General features: G+C 50.8%; 1 protein-coding gene across 8 annotated transcripts; it reads right to left on the bottom strand.

Annotated features, from left to right (window-relative positions):
- Positions 1–360: 360 nt before the first annotated feature.
- Positions 361–16,020, bottom strand: Hemk1 (HemK methyltransferase 1, mitochondrial release factors N(5)-glutamine). 8 transcript variants are annotated; one of them, XR_012909958.1, is made up of 12 exons: positions 15,966–16,020; positions 14,638–15,022; positions 14,251–14,342; positions 13,847–13,940; positions 8,712–8,846; positions 8,343–8,407; positions 8,010–8,059; positions 6,686–6,794; positions 5,908–6,003; positions 5,653–5,766; positions 3,541–5,540; positions 372–2,487 (listed from the first exon to the last, which is right to left on the bottom strand). XR_012909958.1 is itself a non-coding variant. In XM_075964715.1 (11 exons), the coding sequence occupies exons 2-11, from the start codon at positions 14,866–14,868 to the stop codon at positions 5,504–5,506; spliced, it is 1,023 nt and encodes a 340-aa protein (XP_075820830.1). In that variant the 5' UTR covers positions 14,869–15,022; positions 15,966–16,020; the 3' UTR covers positions 366–5,503. The 8 variants fall into 8 exon arrangements, 7 of the variants coding, with proteins under 7 accessions (XP_075820834.1, XP_075820837.1, XP_075820836.1 ...); XM_075964715.1 differs by having other exon boundaries at positions 366–5,540; XM_075964717.1 differs by having other exon boundaries at positions 366–5,540; positions 15,957–16,017.
- Positions 16,021–16,625: the final 605 nt, after the last annotated feature.

Genomic DNA, 16,625 nt, shown 5'->3' with positions numbered 1-16,625 from the left:
TGGGCCTGGGTTGTCCTTCAAAGACTTCTGTGCCAGAGCCCTGGTCCCCAGCTAGCGGTGTGACTGAGATGCGGTGGGAGCTTTAAGAGGCTGGTCCTAGTTGGAGGCAGTAAGAAACTGGGACCTATAGAAAAGTGTGTGCTCTCATTTGGTTCCAGTTGCTGTGATAAAAACACTGACGGAAACCTCCCCCTTCCAGCTGTGGAGGGCGGGTGTATTTCAGCTCACAGGTTACAGACCAGCACTGAGGAACTCAAGCACTGAGAACCTGGGGGCAGGAAGTGACACACAGACCGAGGAGGAACACTGCTGACTGGCTGGCTCCCAGGCTCACTTTCTAACACAGCCCAGGCCCACCTGCCTAGGGAAGGTGCTTCCCACAGTGGGCAGGCCCTCCAGCATAAATTAGCACTAAGAAACTAGCCCACAGATGTGAAAACAGGCCAGTCTGACGAGACAGTGCTTCACTTCAGGCTCCTCTTCCCAGGTGCGTCAAGTTGACAGCCCAGGCTAGCCATGAAAGCACTACTGTCTCAGGACCCTTTTCTCTCTTTGGTGAGGCGCTTTCCTCCACCATCTTTCTGCTTTGTCACGTGCCCAGCAGAGCTTGCCAATCCTGAGCTGAAACAACGAACCAAACTCATCTTTCCTCCTTGTAAGAGATTTTGTCACAAGAATATAAATTAAGTGATAGGCGGGCCAGGGTAACTCTGGGTAAAGGTACTCAAGGCCAAGCCTGAAGAATGGAGTTTAATCCCCAGGATACACACTATGGAAACCGACTCCTACAAGTTTCCCTCTGACACCCACTAGCATGCTGTGGCATGGATGGACACACACACATACACACACAATAAGTAAATGAATGTAATTTAAAAAACATTTTAAAAAAGAATACAAAGTGACTAACCAAGCTCCATTGAGCATCAAGATCTGTATTAGTTTTCTATAGTTGCTGTAAAACATTACCATAGATTTTGTAACTTAATACGCACAACTACACTGTATAATTCTAGAGGTTAGAAATCCAAAATCAATTCCACTGAGCTTAGTGAAGATGTGGGCAGGGTTGCATTCTTCCCTGAGGCTCTAGGGAAGAAGCTGTTTGCATTCCTTGGCTCTTGGCTGGTTCCTCCTGCAATCACACAACACTGACCTCTGCTTCCGCTCACTTTTGACACCCGTCTCCTTTCTATAGACACCTGTGAATCATGTGTTTACCTGAACAACTCACAACTTTCCCTTTTCCAGATCTTCAGCCACAAGTCTGGGAAGAAGCATCCGCTGCACAAACTCGAGTGCCTGAGTTAGCATCCCCAGCACCCGTGCAAAAGCTAGGCATGGTGGCATACATCTGTAACCCCAGCGTGGGAGGATGGAGGCAGGAGTCCTGGGCACTTGTGTAATTCATGAGATCCTGATCAGTGAAAGGCCCTGTCTCAAAACACGGTGGTGATTGAGGCCTTTGCTCCCCCATGCATGTATTCACACCTGCATGCTCGTGTGAACACATACATACCACACACAGGCATACACACATAATCTTTATTCATATCTGGCAACATCCTTTGTACCATATAAGGCATTAGTCATGGGTTGGGGAAAGAGGACATAGGTGTCTTTAATCACCATTATATTGCCTATCTTGTGTACAGAGTTGCTTTGTTTTGTCTCAAACCCAGGGTCTTGTTCAGGGCAGAGAGTTCACAAAGAGAAACCAGGCCACCATCCTAGCCACCACCTTGACTGCTTAAGGCCTAGAGCTCCAGGAAGCCTGGCGCCTGTGCCTGCTGCCGCCAAGAACAGCCTGTTCTCCTGGCATGCTGTGGGGCGGGGATCAGGTGCATTGGAGCCCTCAAAGAGATTATGGCTCAACTTGAGCAGCTGCCTGGCTCAGGCAAGAAGCCAGAGCTCACGGTTTCCTCTCCCTACTGACTAGAATATGAGTGCTATTGTCAGGTCAGATGTGGGCCACTCGGGAAGTTCTAGCCTCATCTAGAAAATGGATACGGGGTCAGTTTATTGGTGGACTTTCACTAAACCTGCATGTCCCAGTCTCACAGGGGCTCCCAGAAAGAGACTGGAAGGTTTCCAAATTCAGGGGCCAGATATATGGGTAAGGGAAGGCACAAAGTCAGGGCAAGTGTGCTAGGATTTAACAGGTATGACCTGGATTGGCACTGATGGGAACTCCAGAAAGATGCATTACTGGGGAGAGGGGAAATATTTGGAGGAAGGTACAGCAGGGTAGCTGAGGTCCAGGCAGTAAAGAATCTGAAGGTGGATGGGGAAAGATGGGGCTGGGCTGCAGAGACTGAGGGTTTCCCACTTGGGCCCAGCAGTTCTCAGGCCCTTCAGTGGTGAAACCCTTTACCCTGAGAGAAGCTTACTTATGGGGCTCCTGATAGAAGCTTACTTATGGGGCCAGGGAGCGGTATCCTGGGGCTTTTCTCAGAGATGTCTTTCCCCACCTCTTCAGACAGCACTCTGCAAGACAGAGACCATGCTCAGGTACTGCGGATCCAGTTAAAGTTTAGAACAGAGATTGGGAACAGATGCCCAGGGTCCATGGAAGTGGGCCTGCAGGAAAGGGTGCACTTCTTGTAGCTGGGAACACATTTTAATAAGGCAGCTGTGAATAGGCCACAAGGAATAAGCCATAGGAAGTTACACAAATCTTCCGACTGTGAGGCAAGACCATAGCTTCTCCCCCTGCTCTAGCAGGGGACAGACTGCTCTCCCAGGATCTGGCCTCAAGACCTCAGGACCTGTAGAACCTGCAGAGCCTGGGTGGTACCATTTGTACCACATCCTCCTGCACTGTCCCCAAAGGATTCCCTGACTGTGTCAAGCTTCCGGCACTAGCATTAGGAGAAAGAGGGGGGTAGGGCATGTGAGTCTGGCTTTCCCAGAGTGGAGCCACTGGCTGCCATGGCCCTGATGGAGAGAACCGGTGAGGGGAGAAAGAGGCTGCTCCTGACGGCTCCATCTCCAGTGGATGGAGTCACCAAGAGCCCAGGACTAAAATCCTGTCATCTTTCCTTTGCTGACTGCCATATCTGCCTGCCTCATATTGGTGCTGAGCTGACCCAGCAGGGTACAGGACCTTCCCTGTCTGCCCTCAAAGCAACAGAAACACCCACAATGTACCAAGAAAATTCCACAACCATCCTTGCGGTAAAGCACTTTGGCCCTGTTTCCCAAGGTTTGGAGGCCAAAGCTAAATAAGGCGCAGTCATCTGCCCAAGGTCACATGCTGGTAAGGGGCAGCCTCTAGAATTCAAACCTGGGTCGATATGGCTCCAGCAAGGCAACTCAGTGTCTAGCCCAACTAAGCTAGCAGCTACAGTCTGGAGGCCCTGCCTTGCCACTCTACTTGGCTTGGACTTTTATCCCAGTGGAGTCAAGCCCTACATTTTTCTGGGAAGGAAGTTGTCCCAAGGGTGGCTCCTGCTCCAATGACCCCAACTGCCCCTCCACTGTCGTTCTCCACCACTGTACTCTCTTGGGTGCCATACCGGCAGGCTCTCCAGGCCTTACCTCAGAAACAGGACTGAGGCCAGGAGGGAAAACTGTCAGAACACTCAGCACTGAGTATAACCCAAGCTGTGAGATGAGAGGGCAACAGACGGCTGTGAGGTCACAGCAGCCTGATGTCTGAAAAGAGACAGAGCCAAAGGGCAGAGGCAAGAGAGAGAAGGCGATTTTCATACAGGCTTTGGCAAGCAAAGGGCAAACGGCATAGGAGGCTCAGGAGGTGAGGAGCCTTGCTCTGGTTGTAACCTATGTTACCCCAGGTTCTTTCTGGAACAGTCGTGAGGGAAAGCCCAGGCTCTCTACTTCAAGGGAAGCCAGACACAGCTTGAGGGCCACATATCTAGTGCTAGACATCGGATAGGTCACCAGGGCCAGATGCTGGGGCTCTGAGACCTGCAGTACAGCCTCTGCCAACACAAATAAACCCTTTAACCACAGCAGCAGGCATCGTTTAAATAGGACATAAGTCTGGAAATACAGACTCCCAGAAAGTGAGGGCCTGACTTCCTTTCTCAGCCTAGCTACCTTGTATCATGGGACTCCAGGCAGGCCTTCTCTTAGCAGTTTGACCCTCCTGCCTGGACTGTGGGCATTTGATGCCAGCATGCACATTTTACTTTGGTGATCTAGATGCCAGCATGCATGTTCTACTTTGGTGATCTAGATGCCAGCATGCACGTTCTACTTTGGTGATCTAGATGCCAGCATGCACGTTCTACTTTGGTGATCTAGATGCCAGCACGCATGTTCTATCTTGGTGATCTAGAATAGAATAAAACAACGCTACTTCCTGTACTACGCTTGGACTGAGAAGAGTCCATACCTTGGAGAAAGGCAGTAACTGGGTCCAACTCCAAGACTGGACCTGGTACCCAGCTGTCTTGGCTCTGGTGGTGCTGTTGCCTATCAGAGCACACTGTCTCTGGCTGTTGCACCTTAGGTAAGGCCCTTGCAAATGCTGGGGGCAGGAGAGCGTCAGGTAGAATGGAAGTTTATTCTTCAACACTTGACGAACTACCCAGATGCAATCTTGCATCAACACTCACCACTGAGAAGCTTCCTGTTGCTGTTGATAGTACCTGATCTTTGGGCCTCCTGGTAGCCGTGAATCTGCCCAGAGCTGGAGCAAAGGTCATGATTCAGTGACCACACTTGGTTGGGTGCATCAGCCGGGGAGATATATTGTGGGTTATTTGAACTCCAAATTTGAATTTCCACATTTGGAAAGGAAGTTCAATAAAAGCAAACAAAAGTCCTGTGGGGTTTTTTCCACCTTACTGTCTCAAACCTTCACTGAATCAGTGTGGGCATGCAACCCCACGATCATGTGTCAAAAAACCCTCAACTCCACCCTCATCCTCAGACATGGCCCCCATGCTTAGTCTGGGCCCAGTCAAGGAAGGGTACATAGGCATACCCGGGCTGGAGGTAGACGATGTTAACCCAAAGAATGAGCTCTTCTGTGCAGCCCCTACAAAGTCCAAGGACAGGATTAAGCCTCATACCCCTACCCCCATCATGTGCTCTCCTTACACTGGGCCCCACCCCTATCACACAGTCTGCTTGACTTACTCTCAGGCCTAATCCTATACAGAGGACAAGGGCCCACAGATACTGCTAACAAATGCTGGTTTACCATTTATTGTTCTCTCGGTCCTTAACTGGCCACATTTCCCAATATTCTCAGCAGTTTCACCACAGGAACACCAAGTAGCCTGCGACACTGAGGAGAAAGAGCTGGGCCTGAAACCCAGCTCTTGAGTCTCTGTTCTTTGCTGCCCCAGGAAGAACACTCCATCCTTATTTCCAAGTCTCCTAGCAACATCCATCTTGGGGAATCGCAGAACCATGGGCCATGCCTGTGGTTCTGGACAGCATTACTGCCTCCCTCTGAGCAGTATTCCATGCAGGGCCAGCCAGGCCCCCAGCAGACTGGAATCCTGGCCAGCTGTTCAGAGTAGCCATACTATGCTGCAGACTTCTGGATATGCAGGAACCGGGGCCTGGGGAGACAGGATGAGTATCTGGGTACCATCTATGCGCTAAGGAATGCACAAGTGATGGGGACTGCTAGAGAGCATGGAAGGAGTATGGCGATGGGAGCTGTAGTCTTACCTCCCACAGAAGTCTTTCCGTACAGCCACAAGACTAAGACGCAGGTCGGGCCGGCTCTGAAGCCAGCTGCTAACAAGCTCTGGGTGTCTTGGGTCCACTTCTAAGAAGATGCTTCTACATGGTGGAAAGAGAGGTCAGCTCAGCTAGGTAGGGCCAGGACCTGTGCTTCTACATCATCTGGACTGCAAAAGGCAGGGGAACAATGATTGCCAAGACGTGTCAATCACACAGTGGAAGTGGAGGTGGCATCCATACCCAGAGGCATTCAATAGCCGGGGAGCCAAGGTCAAGATGCAGGTAATGATGTCCATGCCTTCCTCACCACCATCCAGGGCTACCAGGTCTTCATAGCTGAATGGGAAAACAGTGGCAGGTGAGAGACTGGGGTAGGGTAGGTGAAAGGGTTGACAGGCCAGGGGGCATTCACAAAGGGCCTGGGACTTAGACCCTGGCCAGAGAGGTAAGCTGAGAATCCATTAGCAAGTGGTTCCTAAATGGACAGCAGGTTTTACCTTCCTGCTCGCTCTTGCAGACCTCCCCCCGAGAGCATGGCCAGATGGAAGTAGGAGTCCCACTGACAGACAGCCCTTAGGACATGAGGCTCTCTCAGAACCCAGCTGCTCCTGCTCTTGATCTGACTACTTCTATGAGCCCAGAAAAGAGGAGCCAGCATCCAGCCGGTGTCACCAGGGCTTATGGAGGGACATGTGGTTACACTGGGTTTCCCGTCCTTGTAAATACAGGATGGCTTTCCCACTAAGTCATCATGGGGCAGCCTCCCTCTCTGGTGTACAATGGCACATTCCTCCGTAAGTGCCTTCTATCACGATGCCTGATGTTCTTCCCATGGTCCTGCAAGCACTACCGCTTTTCAAAGCAGAAACGGAGGCTCAGAGAGGCTAGGGACCTCCAGGAGTCAGAAGTGCGAAGGGAAAAACTGTCCCAGTAAGTCTGTAGGGCTAACGTGTGCATCTCAACACTGTTTTCTCCAGACGGAAGTCCTCCAGCACAGAGGGATCCACCCACCCTGTACCTGCAGATCTCTGGGGCCAGCTGTTCCATGTCCTTGTGGAAGACGTAGGGAGGGTTACTGACCATCAAGTCTATGGGACCCCAGGGCAAAAGGTGTGTCCAGCACCCTTCTGTGGACAAAGAAATGGATACATAGAATGGAGTGGTCCACTGAGAAGGGAAAGTTGGTAGTTCCACTTGCCATCTTGTCCCTTGGGCAGTCCCTCTTCCCAAGTCATCCTGTGGGCCTGTCTCTAGACCTGGCCAAACTTGAAGATTAGTAGCCAGAGTCTCTACTTAGCAGACTGGCCAGAAGTGGACATGTTCTGACAGGCAGCCTTTCACCTAGCATGTCCACATTCTCTCTGCTCCCTGTCAAGGCCTCCTCAGTAAGCAATATTCAACTGCCACCTCCAGAAAACCCTCCCTGATTACACAGGCAGAGGAAGGGCTTCTCGCTCTGCAGCCCCCTGGCCTTGCTACTCTCTGCTTTATAAACAGTATGTTCTGAAAGCATAGGGAGGGCAGGCCGGCCCTCAGCCAACCCCTTATGGCTGTGTCCGGGTCCCACTTGTACCAGATGCTAAACCAGGCAGATCACACTCCCACAAAACTCGGGGACCCTATGGGTAACAGAAGAATCAGAACTGGAGCTGGAAACCCGAGGCTCCTGCAAAGCAGCCCACAAGCCAGGCTCGGCCTGACCACCTCTTCCAGGCCAGGTGGAGACAGAGAGGCTCACAGTATCTTGGCCCTAAAATTTTCTTTCTTAGTTGTTGCTGTTTTGTTTGATTTGTGTGTGTGTGTGTGTGTGTGTGTGTGTGTGTGTGTGTGTGTGTGTGTGAGAGATGTTTTACCTTGTATCCCAAACTAGTCTAGACTTCACTCTGCTCCTTAGACAGGCCTTGAATTCATAGCAATCCTCTTGCCTCCCCCACTAAGATAACAGGTTCCTGGCTCTGAACTGCTTTCCTTTGAAAATCTCTTTATGGCTTGCCAGTAAACATACCTTAGTTAAACTTATCAGTTATAGGGATCCAAAGATAAAGAAAGGCCCTGTTGCTGGGTGGTGGGGGCGCACACCTTTATTCTCACCACTCATGAGGCAGAGGCCGACAGACAGCCAGGGCTACACAAAGAAACCCCGCCCACCCCCCAAAAGACCTTCATGGGTCAGGACAGCAACAGTTCCTTGTCTGTCCTCAGCAAGGGCTAATCTGAGATGGTCCACTGGTCCACAGATATGCTTACTGGGAAACCCTTACCCCATTTCTGCAGTGCCTCACCCACCAGAAATTCCTCTATCCAGGATCCCCACCCCAAAAACATGGGCAGAGGGGATATACCTGAAGTTATATCAAGGGGAACGATCCGAATCCTATCCTGCAACTGAAGCCTGGAGAGATGGGAAGGTGGTGGTAAGCATAGGATGTGAGCTGTTACCCTTGGCTGTAAGGACCAGGAGGGAAATGAGCCCTTCTTGGACCAGCAATACAGCCACTGCTCACAGTCCGTCCATCCATAAAGCCATGGGACCAACGCCAGGCAACCCTCATTGCACCTCTCCCTCAAGAGCAGAAGGCAGACAGAAGTGGGTTTGATACTAGAATAAAGGTGAAGTCCAGGCCCCCAAGTCCAACTCCCCAGTGCTGGCCCTCTGGACCTCCTGGTCCATATACCTCTGAGCATTCTTACGGGTCAGACGAACAGCAGCTTCTCCCTTATCCACAGCAATGACTTGACTCTGCCCCAAGAACAAAGGAAGAGAGGTGGAGTTCTGGGAGATGCCTGTCTGAGAACTCCCCCATAGCTCCTCAAAAGATAGAAACATGGAACAAAATTTTCCTATAGTTAGGCCGGAAAGACGGGGTGGAAGGCAGAGGTGATCGCCATGCTAGGCTGGGCACACCTTCCTTTTCTGGCCACTTTCCCTCAATGCTTCTAGAAGAAGGATGTGGGTGAAGGGTCAATGGAAGGGACAGTGAGTGACTATCTCAATCTATCTCAAAATCTGATAAAGGCAGGCAGAGGAGAGCCAAGGGGCTTACCTCAGGGAGCTGACTCAGCAGGCTGAGGGCAATGGCTCCTGATCCACAGCCCACCTCCAGAATGAGGGGACCACCCTGTGCTCCCACTGCAGGGGGTCTCTGGGCCACTTCCTCTAAAACCCATTCAACCAATTCCTGGAAGGCAGAGGGTCTAGATTAGACTGGGTGCCATCTTGCTCCTGGGGAGCCTTAAAAAGAGGTCCAAGCAGTTGGTTCCTGGTGAAGATAGACAGGTGGGAAGTGCCAAGACCAAAATGATCCTGACATCAGCAAGGACCGTGAGTGGATCACTTTGTCCCTGCATGCCTTAGTTTACTCATCTGCAAAACTGCATGCACACTGCCCTCAAGAACACAGTAAAAATTAGTCAGAGTCATACACCTGACCCCTTATCTGCCTACGTGCACTTAATCAACCCCAGTTATGCCTGTCCGGACATTTTTCATTTTTATACTCACAGCAATGCTGAGAACCATATTTGATGGCCAATCCCTCTGTTCCTAGTCCTATCTGTCCTTCTAGAGACTATACTAATTTGTTGATCATCACCACTGGCTCATAAAGAAACACCCACGGGTCAAGGCCCTACCTAGAGCCTGAACTGTGGCTCGTAGTGGTCAAGAATCAAAGGCTTGGGGTTGAGGATATAGCTCAAAGGAAGAACACTTGCCTAGCACATGTAAAGTTCTGGGTTCCACCCCTAGTACCACGGAGGGAGAATAAATAAATCAGGGGTGGCTGGTGTGCCCTCAGAGTTGTGTTTGGGAATTCCCAGAAGACTCTTGACCAAAGGGACAAGCAGTTACCTTCATGGCGCAGGGACACACCTCTGTCCATGTCTCATACCTGCAGGTGGCTGAGGCACACACAGAACATGGTAAAGGGGCACAGGTGTGGTGAGAGCTTGTCTGGACGGTACCCACTTCTGCAGCAAAAGTATACTTTTAGCAATCATCAGCAAGAACGCAAGAGGGTTTAGGGTCCTGCCCACCATCTGATGCCCACTGGGACCGTACATGGTAATCAGCACACGGTGAGCTAGGAGTGAAGGGTGAAGGATGCCGTTATCCAGAGCTGAAATGTTTCTACCCAGAGGAGAGTGGGGGGACCAAGCATACTGCAGGTTGTCTTCTCAAAGATAACCCCCTTGGGTATGGGCAGAGGGACCCTTCAAGGCTCAGGAAACTGGGAGGAAAGCAGTAGGTGAAAGCCCTTTGAAGGAAGCCTTCCTTGGCCCCTCTAAAGTGTCTCTGTTATCAGACTTGGAGGTTACAAACTGTGCCCCAAATCAGACCTGGCCACCCATCCTCAATAAGCCAACAAAAAGAGCCAAATTAAAAGTAGAAGGCAGAAAGGAGGGGAGGTTATGGGAGGAGAGGAAACGAGAAGGGAGGGGAGGGAAATGGAGAGGAGGGAAGGGGAGGAGAAGGGAGGGGAGGAGAGGTTATTGGAGGGAAGGGGAAAGGAGGGAAGAGGAAGTGGGGAGAGGAGGGAGAGGGGAAGGGAAGGGAAAGGGAAAGAGAAAGGGAAAGGGAAAGGGAAAGGGAAAGAGAAAGGGAAGGGAAGAGATTTATTCAATGAGGCCACACTGGGAGGAGGGACAAAGAAATCCAGCAAACCCTTCAAGTCCATCTCAGATTCCTGAAGTGAGATCAAAATTTAAACAGCGGGCCAAGGATATGCAAGTCCAGGCATCTGGTCAAGGTGTGGTCCTGCCCACCACCAAGTCATCATTGTCTAGGCTTCAGTCTGACAAGTTGTTAGGACTGTGAGATCCCTTTGTGGGAGACAAGCTCCCTGCTGACTAGTGCACGAGATTTCTCAGGAAATCCCTACTTCTTTGGGGTCTGATAGGTTGAGGGACACAGTTACCTCTTTAGAACATCTTCATTCTGCAGACCGGTTGACTAGTGCACGAGATTTCTCAGGAAATCCCTACTTCTTTGGGGTCTGATAGGTTGAGGGACACAGTTACCTCTTTAGAACATCTTCATTCTGCAGACCGGTTGACTAGTGCACGAGATTTCTCAGGAAATCCCTACTTCTTTGGAGTCTGATAGGTTGAGGGACACAGTTACCTCTTTAGAACATCTTCATTCTGCAGACCGGTTGCATCTCTACAACCCAAAGATCTTCAGCCTGACTTGAAGATCTAGGACAGGAGTTGCCTCTCTTGTGATATTAAATTATGAGAAGACCAGGCCCAGTGGAGCAAACAGCATCAGATCATCCAAACCCCCTTTCCTTTTAAGTTTGTCCTGCTGAGTCTCAAAAGCATTTTGTCCTTCCTAGGGCCCCAATCTCAGTGGCAATGCTCATTCATACCAAAGGTAACAAGTCCAAAGCAGACAGAGAGGAGAGCTGGACCAGCCTGCCCTGATCCAAGCCCATTGTGCACTACTGTCTATAGATGAGGAGGCTTGATTCAGTCCTGTGCCAGGGATGAATGGAGAGCACTGGGCTTATGGCCGGTGAACAGCTCACAATCTAGGACTGTGACTGAGAGGCTGTGGTAAAGGCAACAGGCTGAAAGGCCAGCAAAATGACAGCCTAAGTTAGGGGTGTGAGTTTCTCTGGGTTTCCTGGCCACAAACAGCCCACTCTGGCTGGAGGATGACCCCTCAGCCAGCCCACACTGGCTAGCCACCTCACAGAGGCATCCCTGACCTCAGACACACACACCATCCATGCAAATGGCTACCTGGGGCAGGGCTGAGAGACTGGGCCCTCACTGACACCAGTGGCCTCTTACCTTCCTTTCTACCACAGACCATGGAAAGCTCATCTTGATCAGACCATCTGGGGACTATCTATGTTGAGATTACATTCAGAAAGTCTAGATAATTCTTTCCTAGGCAGTAAAGAACTTCCCTCTTTGAGAAGGATCTGAGCCAAGCTGGTCACAGACCCAGATCATCTGTTCCAACTGAATCCAGGAAGAATTCAAAACATGGGGTGACAGATAAGAGAAACAGGAGTCAGAGGCAGGGAGAGAGCAGTGGGTGGTTTTGCCAAGCCAGTGCTCCCAATGAGACTGCATAAGCCTTATAGAGGCAACCGAGGGCTCAGAAGGCTTCCCATGAGCACCCTCTAGTAGGATCATCTCCCTGGTGGGTTGACACCAGTCAGGTGTACAGCCTCCCTAAAACAGTGACGGCACTAGGCTCCCACAGCCAATACAGTCATACCACACAGATGGGGATGGAATGGCTCACACCCCAGACTTCAGTTTCCCACTGTACAGACTGTCATACAGGAGACTCAGTCACCCTCTCACCCCCCCTCCCCAGGGAAAATAAAACTCATCAGGCCACAAGCCACTTGCAACTTTGCATTTCAGACTTTCACACCCACCAGCAAAAACCGCCCTTTGATGGATAGAGAATACAGACTCCGTGACCCCTCCCCTGCACCCAATCTCTCTACTCTCTGCCACAGGCCACGTCCTCTCGATTTCTTAGTAAAGCACCCCTGCCTGATGTGGCTTCACATTGGGGCGAACCTGGTGAGTTCTCAGAAATGTCTGTACAGTGAGGCAGACCTGGCCCCCCAACCACAGCATCCTCACTCTTCCCCTCCTCAAGCAGCAAAGCTGCCTTCCTGGCCCGGACACCCCGAGAGTGGGTAGGGCACACGGGAGCCAAAAGCTCACACCCAATGCCCGGAATCCAAACACATACACCAGTTACCACCATGATAGCTGCCCTTCTATGTCTGAGCCTTGACAGTCTCCACGCATGGCGAGTGATCTCCTGGCCCGAAGTCAGGTATTTGGAGAAAGCTACAGGGCAATCTTCCAAAAGCCTGAAGACGACAGGTCACATCCTGCTTTTGAGTGTCTGTACCCCGTCCCAAGTTATGTCAGTACTAAACAGGAAAGAGTCAGAAGTTCGGGTACAGCCCATGGGTCCCTTCCTTGATAGCTCTTTAACTTCTCAAGGCCTCAGACTTCCTTGCAGTTCTGCTCCAATTTTGGGGAATGAGGTGAAGTTCAGTCTTTCAACCACATGATAACGGGGTACTCCAGGTGATCAGCGGATTTTTTAATATGCATAGTATTTTGCTGGTATGCATGCCCACGTCCAGTGTGCATGCAGTGCCCACAGGGGCCAGAAGAGGATGTCAGATCCCATGGGATAGTAGTTACAGATGGTTATAAACCACTGTGTAGGCTCTAGGAATTGAACCTGGATCCTCCGGAAGAGCAGCCAGTGCTCCTAACCATTGAGCCATCTCTCCAGAAAGATCAGAAGATTCTTGACCAAGGGAAAGAGATTGAAAGGGTGAAGGAAAGACAGCTCAGAGGCCCTGGCTAGCAAAAGTGGAAGGGGATGGACTTTTCCCAAAAATGTTTATTTGCCAAGAAATCTTTCCAGAAACAATCTTCTCCAGAGTCTAGCGCCCTCTGATTTTGCTCAGCATCCCCTCTGCAGCCCCACATCACACCAGAGTCCACTTCTAGCTCCCACCTCTGCCATCAACAAAATAAGGGAGCATTGTAAGGACAGAGAAACATGGCTCCCAGATCAGGGTGTGTCCCCAAGGGACAGCATGCATGGGCCACACAATCCCCAGCTCTGGCCATCTGAGGGACTGACATAGACAATCACCTGACCAGACAACAGACCTACGCAGGTCACCCAGTCACAGATACCCTGGCCTGGCAGGCCAACACTCTCATCATCTGAGCCGGCAGCAACCGCCTCTAAAATCACACTGCTCATACCGGGCCCCCAGGTGTCCAGCTAGAGCCCTCTCTACTTCTCCCTGCTCTCTCAGTTGCTGGAGGCCATTTATTTCCTATGGGTCGAGTCAGCCATGGGCCTACAGGACAGCTCCTAAGGAATGGCCACCATGAGTGAAGCACTGGGACAACACTTAGAGCATTCTATGTCACTTCCAGTCCTTGGAGCTGGGTGGAGGCTTGGGATGTGAAGAGAGTCAAAGGAAGAAGGCAAGAGGAGTTTTCTACCGTGGCTCAGCCAACCTAGCCAGCAAGAAGGAAGTGTGGAAGGGCACTGCCCCTGTGAATGGCAGTCATGGGGCCCCAGCACCCCCTGGAGGAAGTCTGGGGCAAGACAGGTACCTTCCCATTTTCTCATCTCCATCCTGACTTGTCTCAGTGATATACTCACTTCTGTCTCTGGCCGAGGAATGAACACTGGGGGTTCCATTTTCAGACTGAGTCCCTGAAAGTCCCACTCCCCAAGGATATACTGCACCGGCATCCTGCAAGAGGAGGGAGCATTCAGGGAGGTCATCAGTACCAGAACCAGGACTAACAAGACCAGAGCTGAGGTGACAATGACTGTGGCCAAGGCTATCAGGCAGGTTCCCGTCTGCAATACCCTAGGACACAGTCAGGCCTACCCTTTTTCCTTTCTTTAAACTTACTATATCAGCCCCTCTCTTGCTACTTCCTCACCCCAACAGATCTCTAGTCCTTTTACGCCTCCATGACCATAACTTGGCGGGACTAGGGAAGGATGATTCTCTGTTCCTAACTCAAGAGTTCTCAGATCTGTCCATGGCTGCTTACCTCTGTAATCGATGACTACACAGTTCCTGGATGTACTGCAGTTGTTTAGGGGTCAGTGGCTTGGTCCAAAGTACTGGTCTCAGGCTCTGAAACTGTCCCCGTGGAGAACGTGAGTGGCTGGCTCCCTTGGTTTCTTGTGTGGACAATGGACTCAAGACTCTGGACTCAACACTAGCCACTTAGTCCTCCCTGGGCCTGCAAAGCCTGGAATGCACTGTAACCATTTGTTGGGAGAACGAATATCTGCCTGAAACATCTGCTCAGTAAAATTCCACCAGTCTCTGCTAAGCACCCTGAGGCAAACAAAATAAAATAGCACCCCCCCCCGATATCTGCTCCCCAGAGTTCTCCCTTCTCCCTCTTTTTATCCCCAACACGGCACTTAACTGTTTTGGCTCCAAGAACATGGGCCACGATGTACTCACTGGACTCCTGGGCCTCTGGGATACCTCTTTGCTCAAAGACCTGTGTCCAGTGGCTGACCACCTCTGTGGCACTCAACCGCCCAGACAGAGATGAACAAGGCTTCCACGAGTTGAGGGCCCAACCTTGGGGGGCTCCCCTCCTTCCCCTGGAACCAGATAGGAGGGTCCAAAGTATTTGCCCCCAAAGTTTCATGTCTTAGAGAAAGGTTTGCAAGTTCTTAAATCTCCCTTGTGATACCAGTCACTGAGGGAGGTGCCGGGGTGACCCCTAGGCTGGACTGGCTGCAGAAGCATCAGTCATGAGCTCTGGTTCTCTGGTGTTTTATTCCTCAGATGCTGTTGTCACCCTAAAGGAGATGAGGAAAGACTCAAAAGCTGCCTGAAAAGAATGTGCTTTTTAGTCTGTCACCTCCTGGACTCTATTCACACCCTCAACCACCTACTTGATTTCTTCTTGTCTTGACCAGTTATTATTATTATTAATTATTATTATTTTTAGTTGAAGTAGGTTGAACTGGTAGAGCTTGGTTCCTGTTAATAGTCAGGGTGTGGGCTTGGGAGTAGGGCTAATGTCAGACCCCAGTGTATGTGAGCTCAGCCAAATCATTGTTTCTGACTTCCAGTTTCAGCATCCACAATGTGGGGGAAGTAACACCAACTCTGTGGTGACTGGTGCCTTAACCAGTGGATGTCAAGGGCCTGTACAACAGTTCACCACACACCAGAACTCATTAGTGGAGAGCAGGAGACTGACATGCTCAGAGCTTTGCTTCACATCCTGTATGCACCATCATTGCTTGGAAGCTGAATTTTTCCCTCCAATTTAACCCATAACCCTAGACATTAGCATGAATTGAAGGCTGAAAATTTGTTACACTCAAGTTAACATAAATAAGTTATCTGAAAACTTAAACTCGGTGGTCCCCTCTACTTCCAAGCAAACTAAGTTCCAAACTAACATCTGCTGAGCACTTGCTAACAATCACAGCCTCAAAGACAGGGCTTCAGAGGAAAAAAGCAACTTGTTCCCAGGTACGGAAGGAAGAAAAGCTCCAAGTCTCAACAACACAACTTCCATCCCAAAAGTCTCAACACAACTTCCATCCCAAATACGCAAGGACATTATCAACAACATTGGTAAGCATGCCCTCTCTCCGAGCCTGTTTGCCCCGACTGTGAGGGACAGGACCGGCCTGGTCTCAAAACGCACCATTGCAGCAATGCACTCCCATCCCGATCTCTACTGCTAGTGCATACCCGATTGAGGGGATGAATGCTAACCCTACTTACACACCGGCACCAGGAACTGGCACCAGGGTCGGCCCCCGGATACGCGTATTCTGCAGTGCACTCCCTCAGCACCTTGCTTCCGCCTCAGTGTTGTTGAGAAAGTGCTCGGGTGCACCACGTTCCCCTAGACTAGGGTTCCTACAGCGGTAAATCCCGCCTTTATAGACTACGAGAGGGCGGACGGGGAGGCTGAGCTGACCGGCACCCACCCGCAGCCCCACTAAGAGGAAAGTGCAGGGTGTGTGAGGTGCTTTGTGGGGTCCCAGACCCACTAGTCTTCCTTAAGGTCGCAGCAGAGCTGTGGCTCCAGCCTGCAGTGATTGCTTCAAGCACACGGTTTTTCCTTTCCAGTAGGGGCGGTGTATGGGCAGAAACAAACAGCGAGGATGTCACCCATGTGCGCTGGGTTTGAGAACCAGACTAGATGGGGAGGAAGGGTGCTGTTCTAACACCTTGTAAGCTAAGTCTAGCAGCGTGTGGTTGGGTTCCAGTGTTTGAGGGCAGTTTTTGTTTTCGGAAAGGGGCTAGACATATAAAGACCCTCTTGACCTCACATGCACATAAAATATGGACCAGAAAAGCAAATACTGGGAAACTGTATTTGAATCCTGCTTTTGTTGGCAACTCGTTGATTAACTTTGTTTAAGTGCCCAGACCTTT

This window comes from Microtus pennsylvanicus, chromosome 3 (genome assembly GCF_037038515.1).
Source record: "Microtus pennsylvanicus isolate mMicPen1 chromosome 3, mMicPen1.hap1, whole genome shotgun sequence".
NCBI classification, from domain to species: domain Eukaryota; kingdom Metazoa; phylum Chordata; class Mammalia; order Rodentia; family Cricetidae; genus Microtus; species Microtus pennsylvanicus.
Note: the sequence above shows the minus strand (reverse complement) of the source record. Positions and strands in the feature narration are given on the sequence as shown.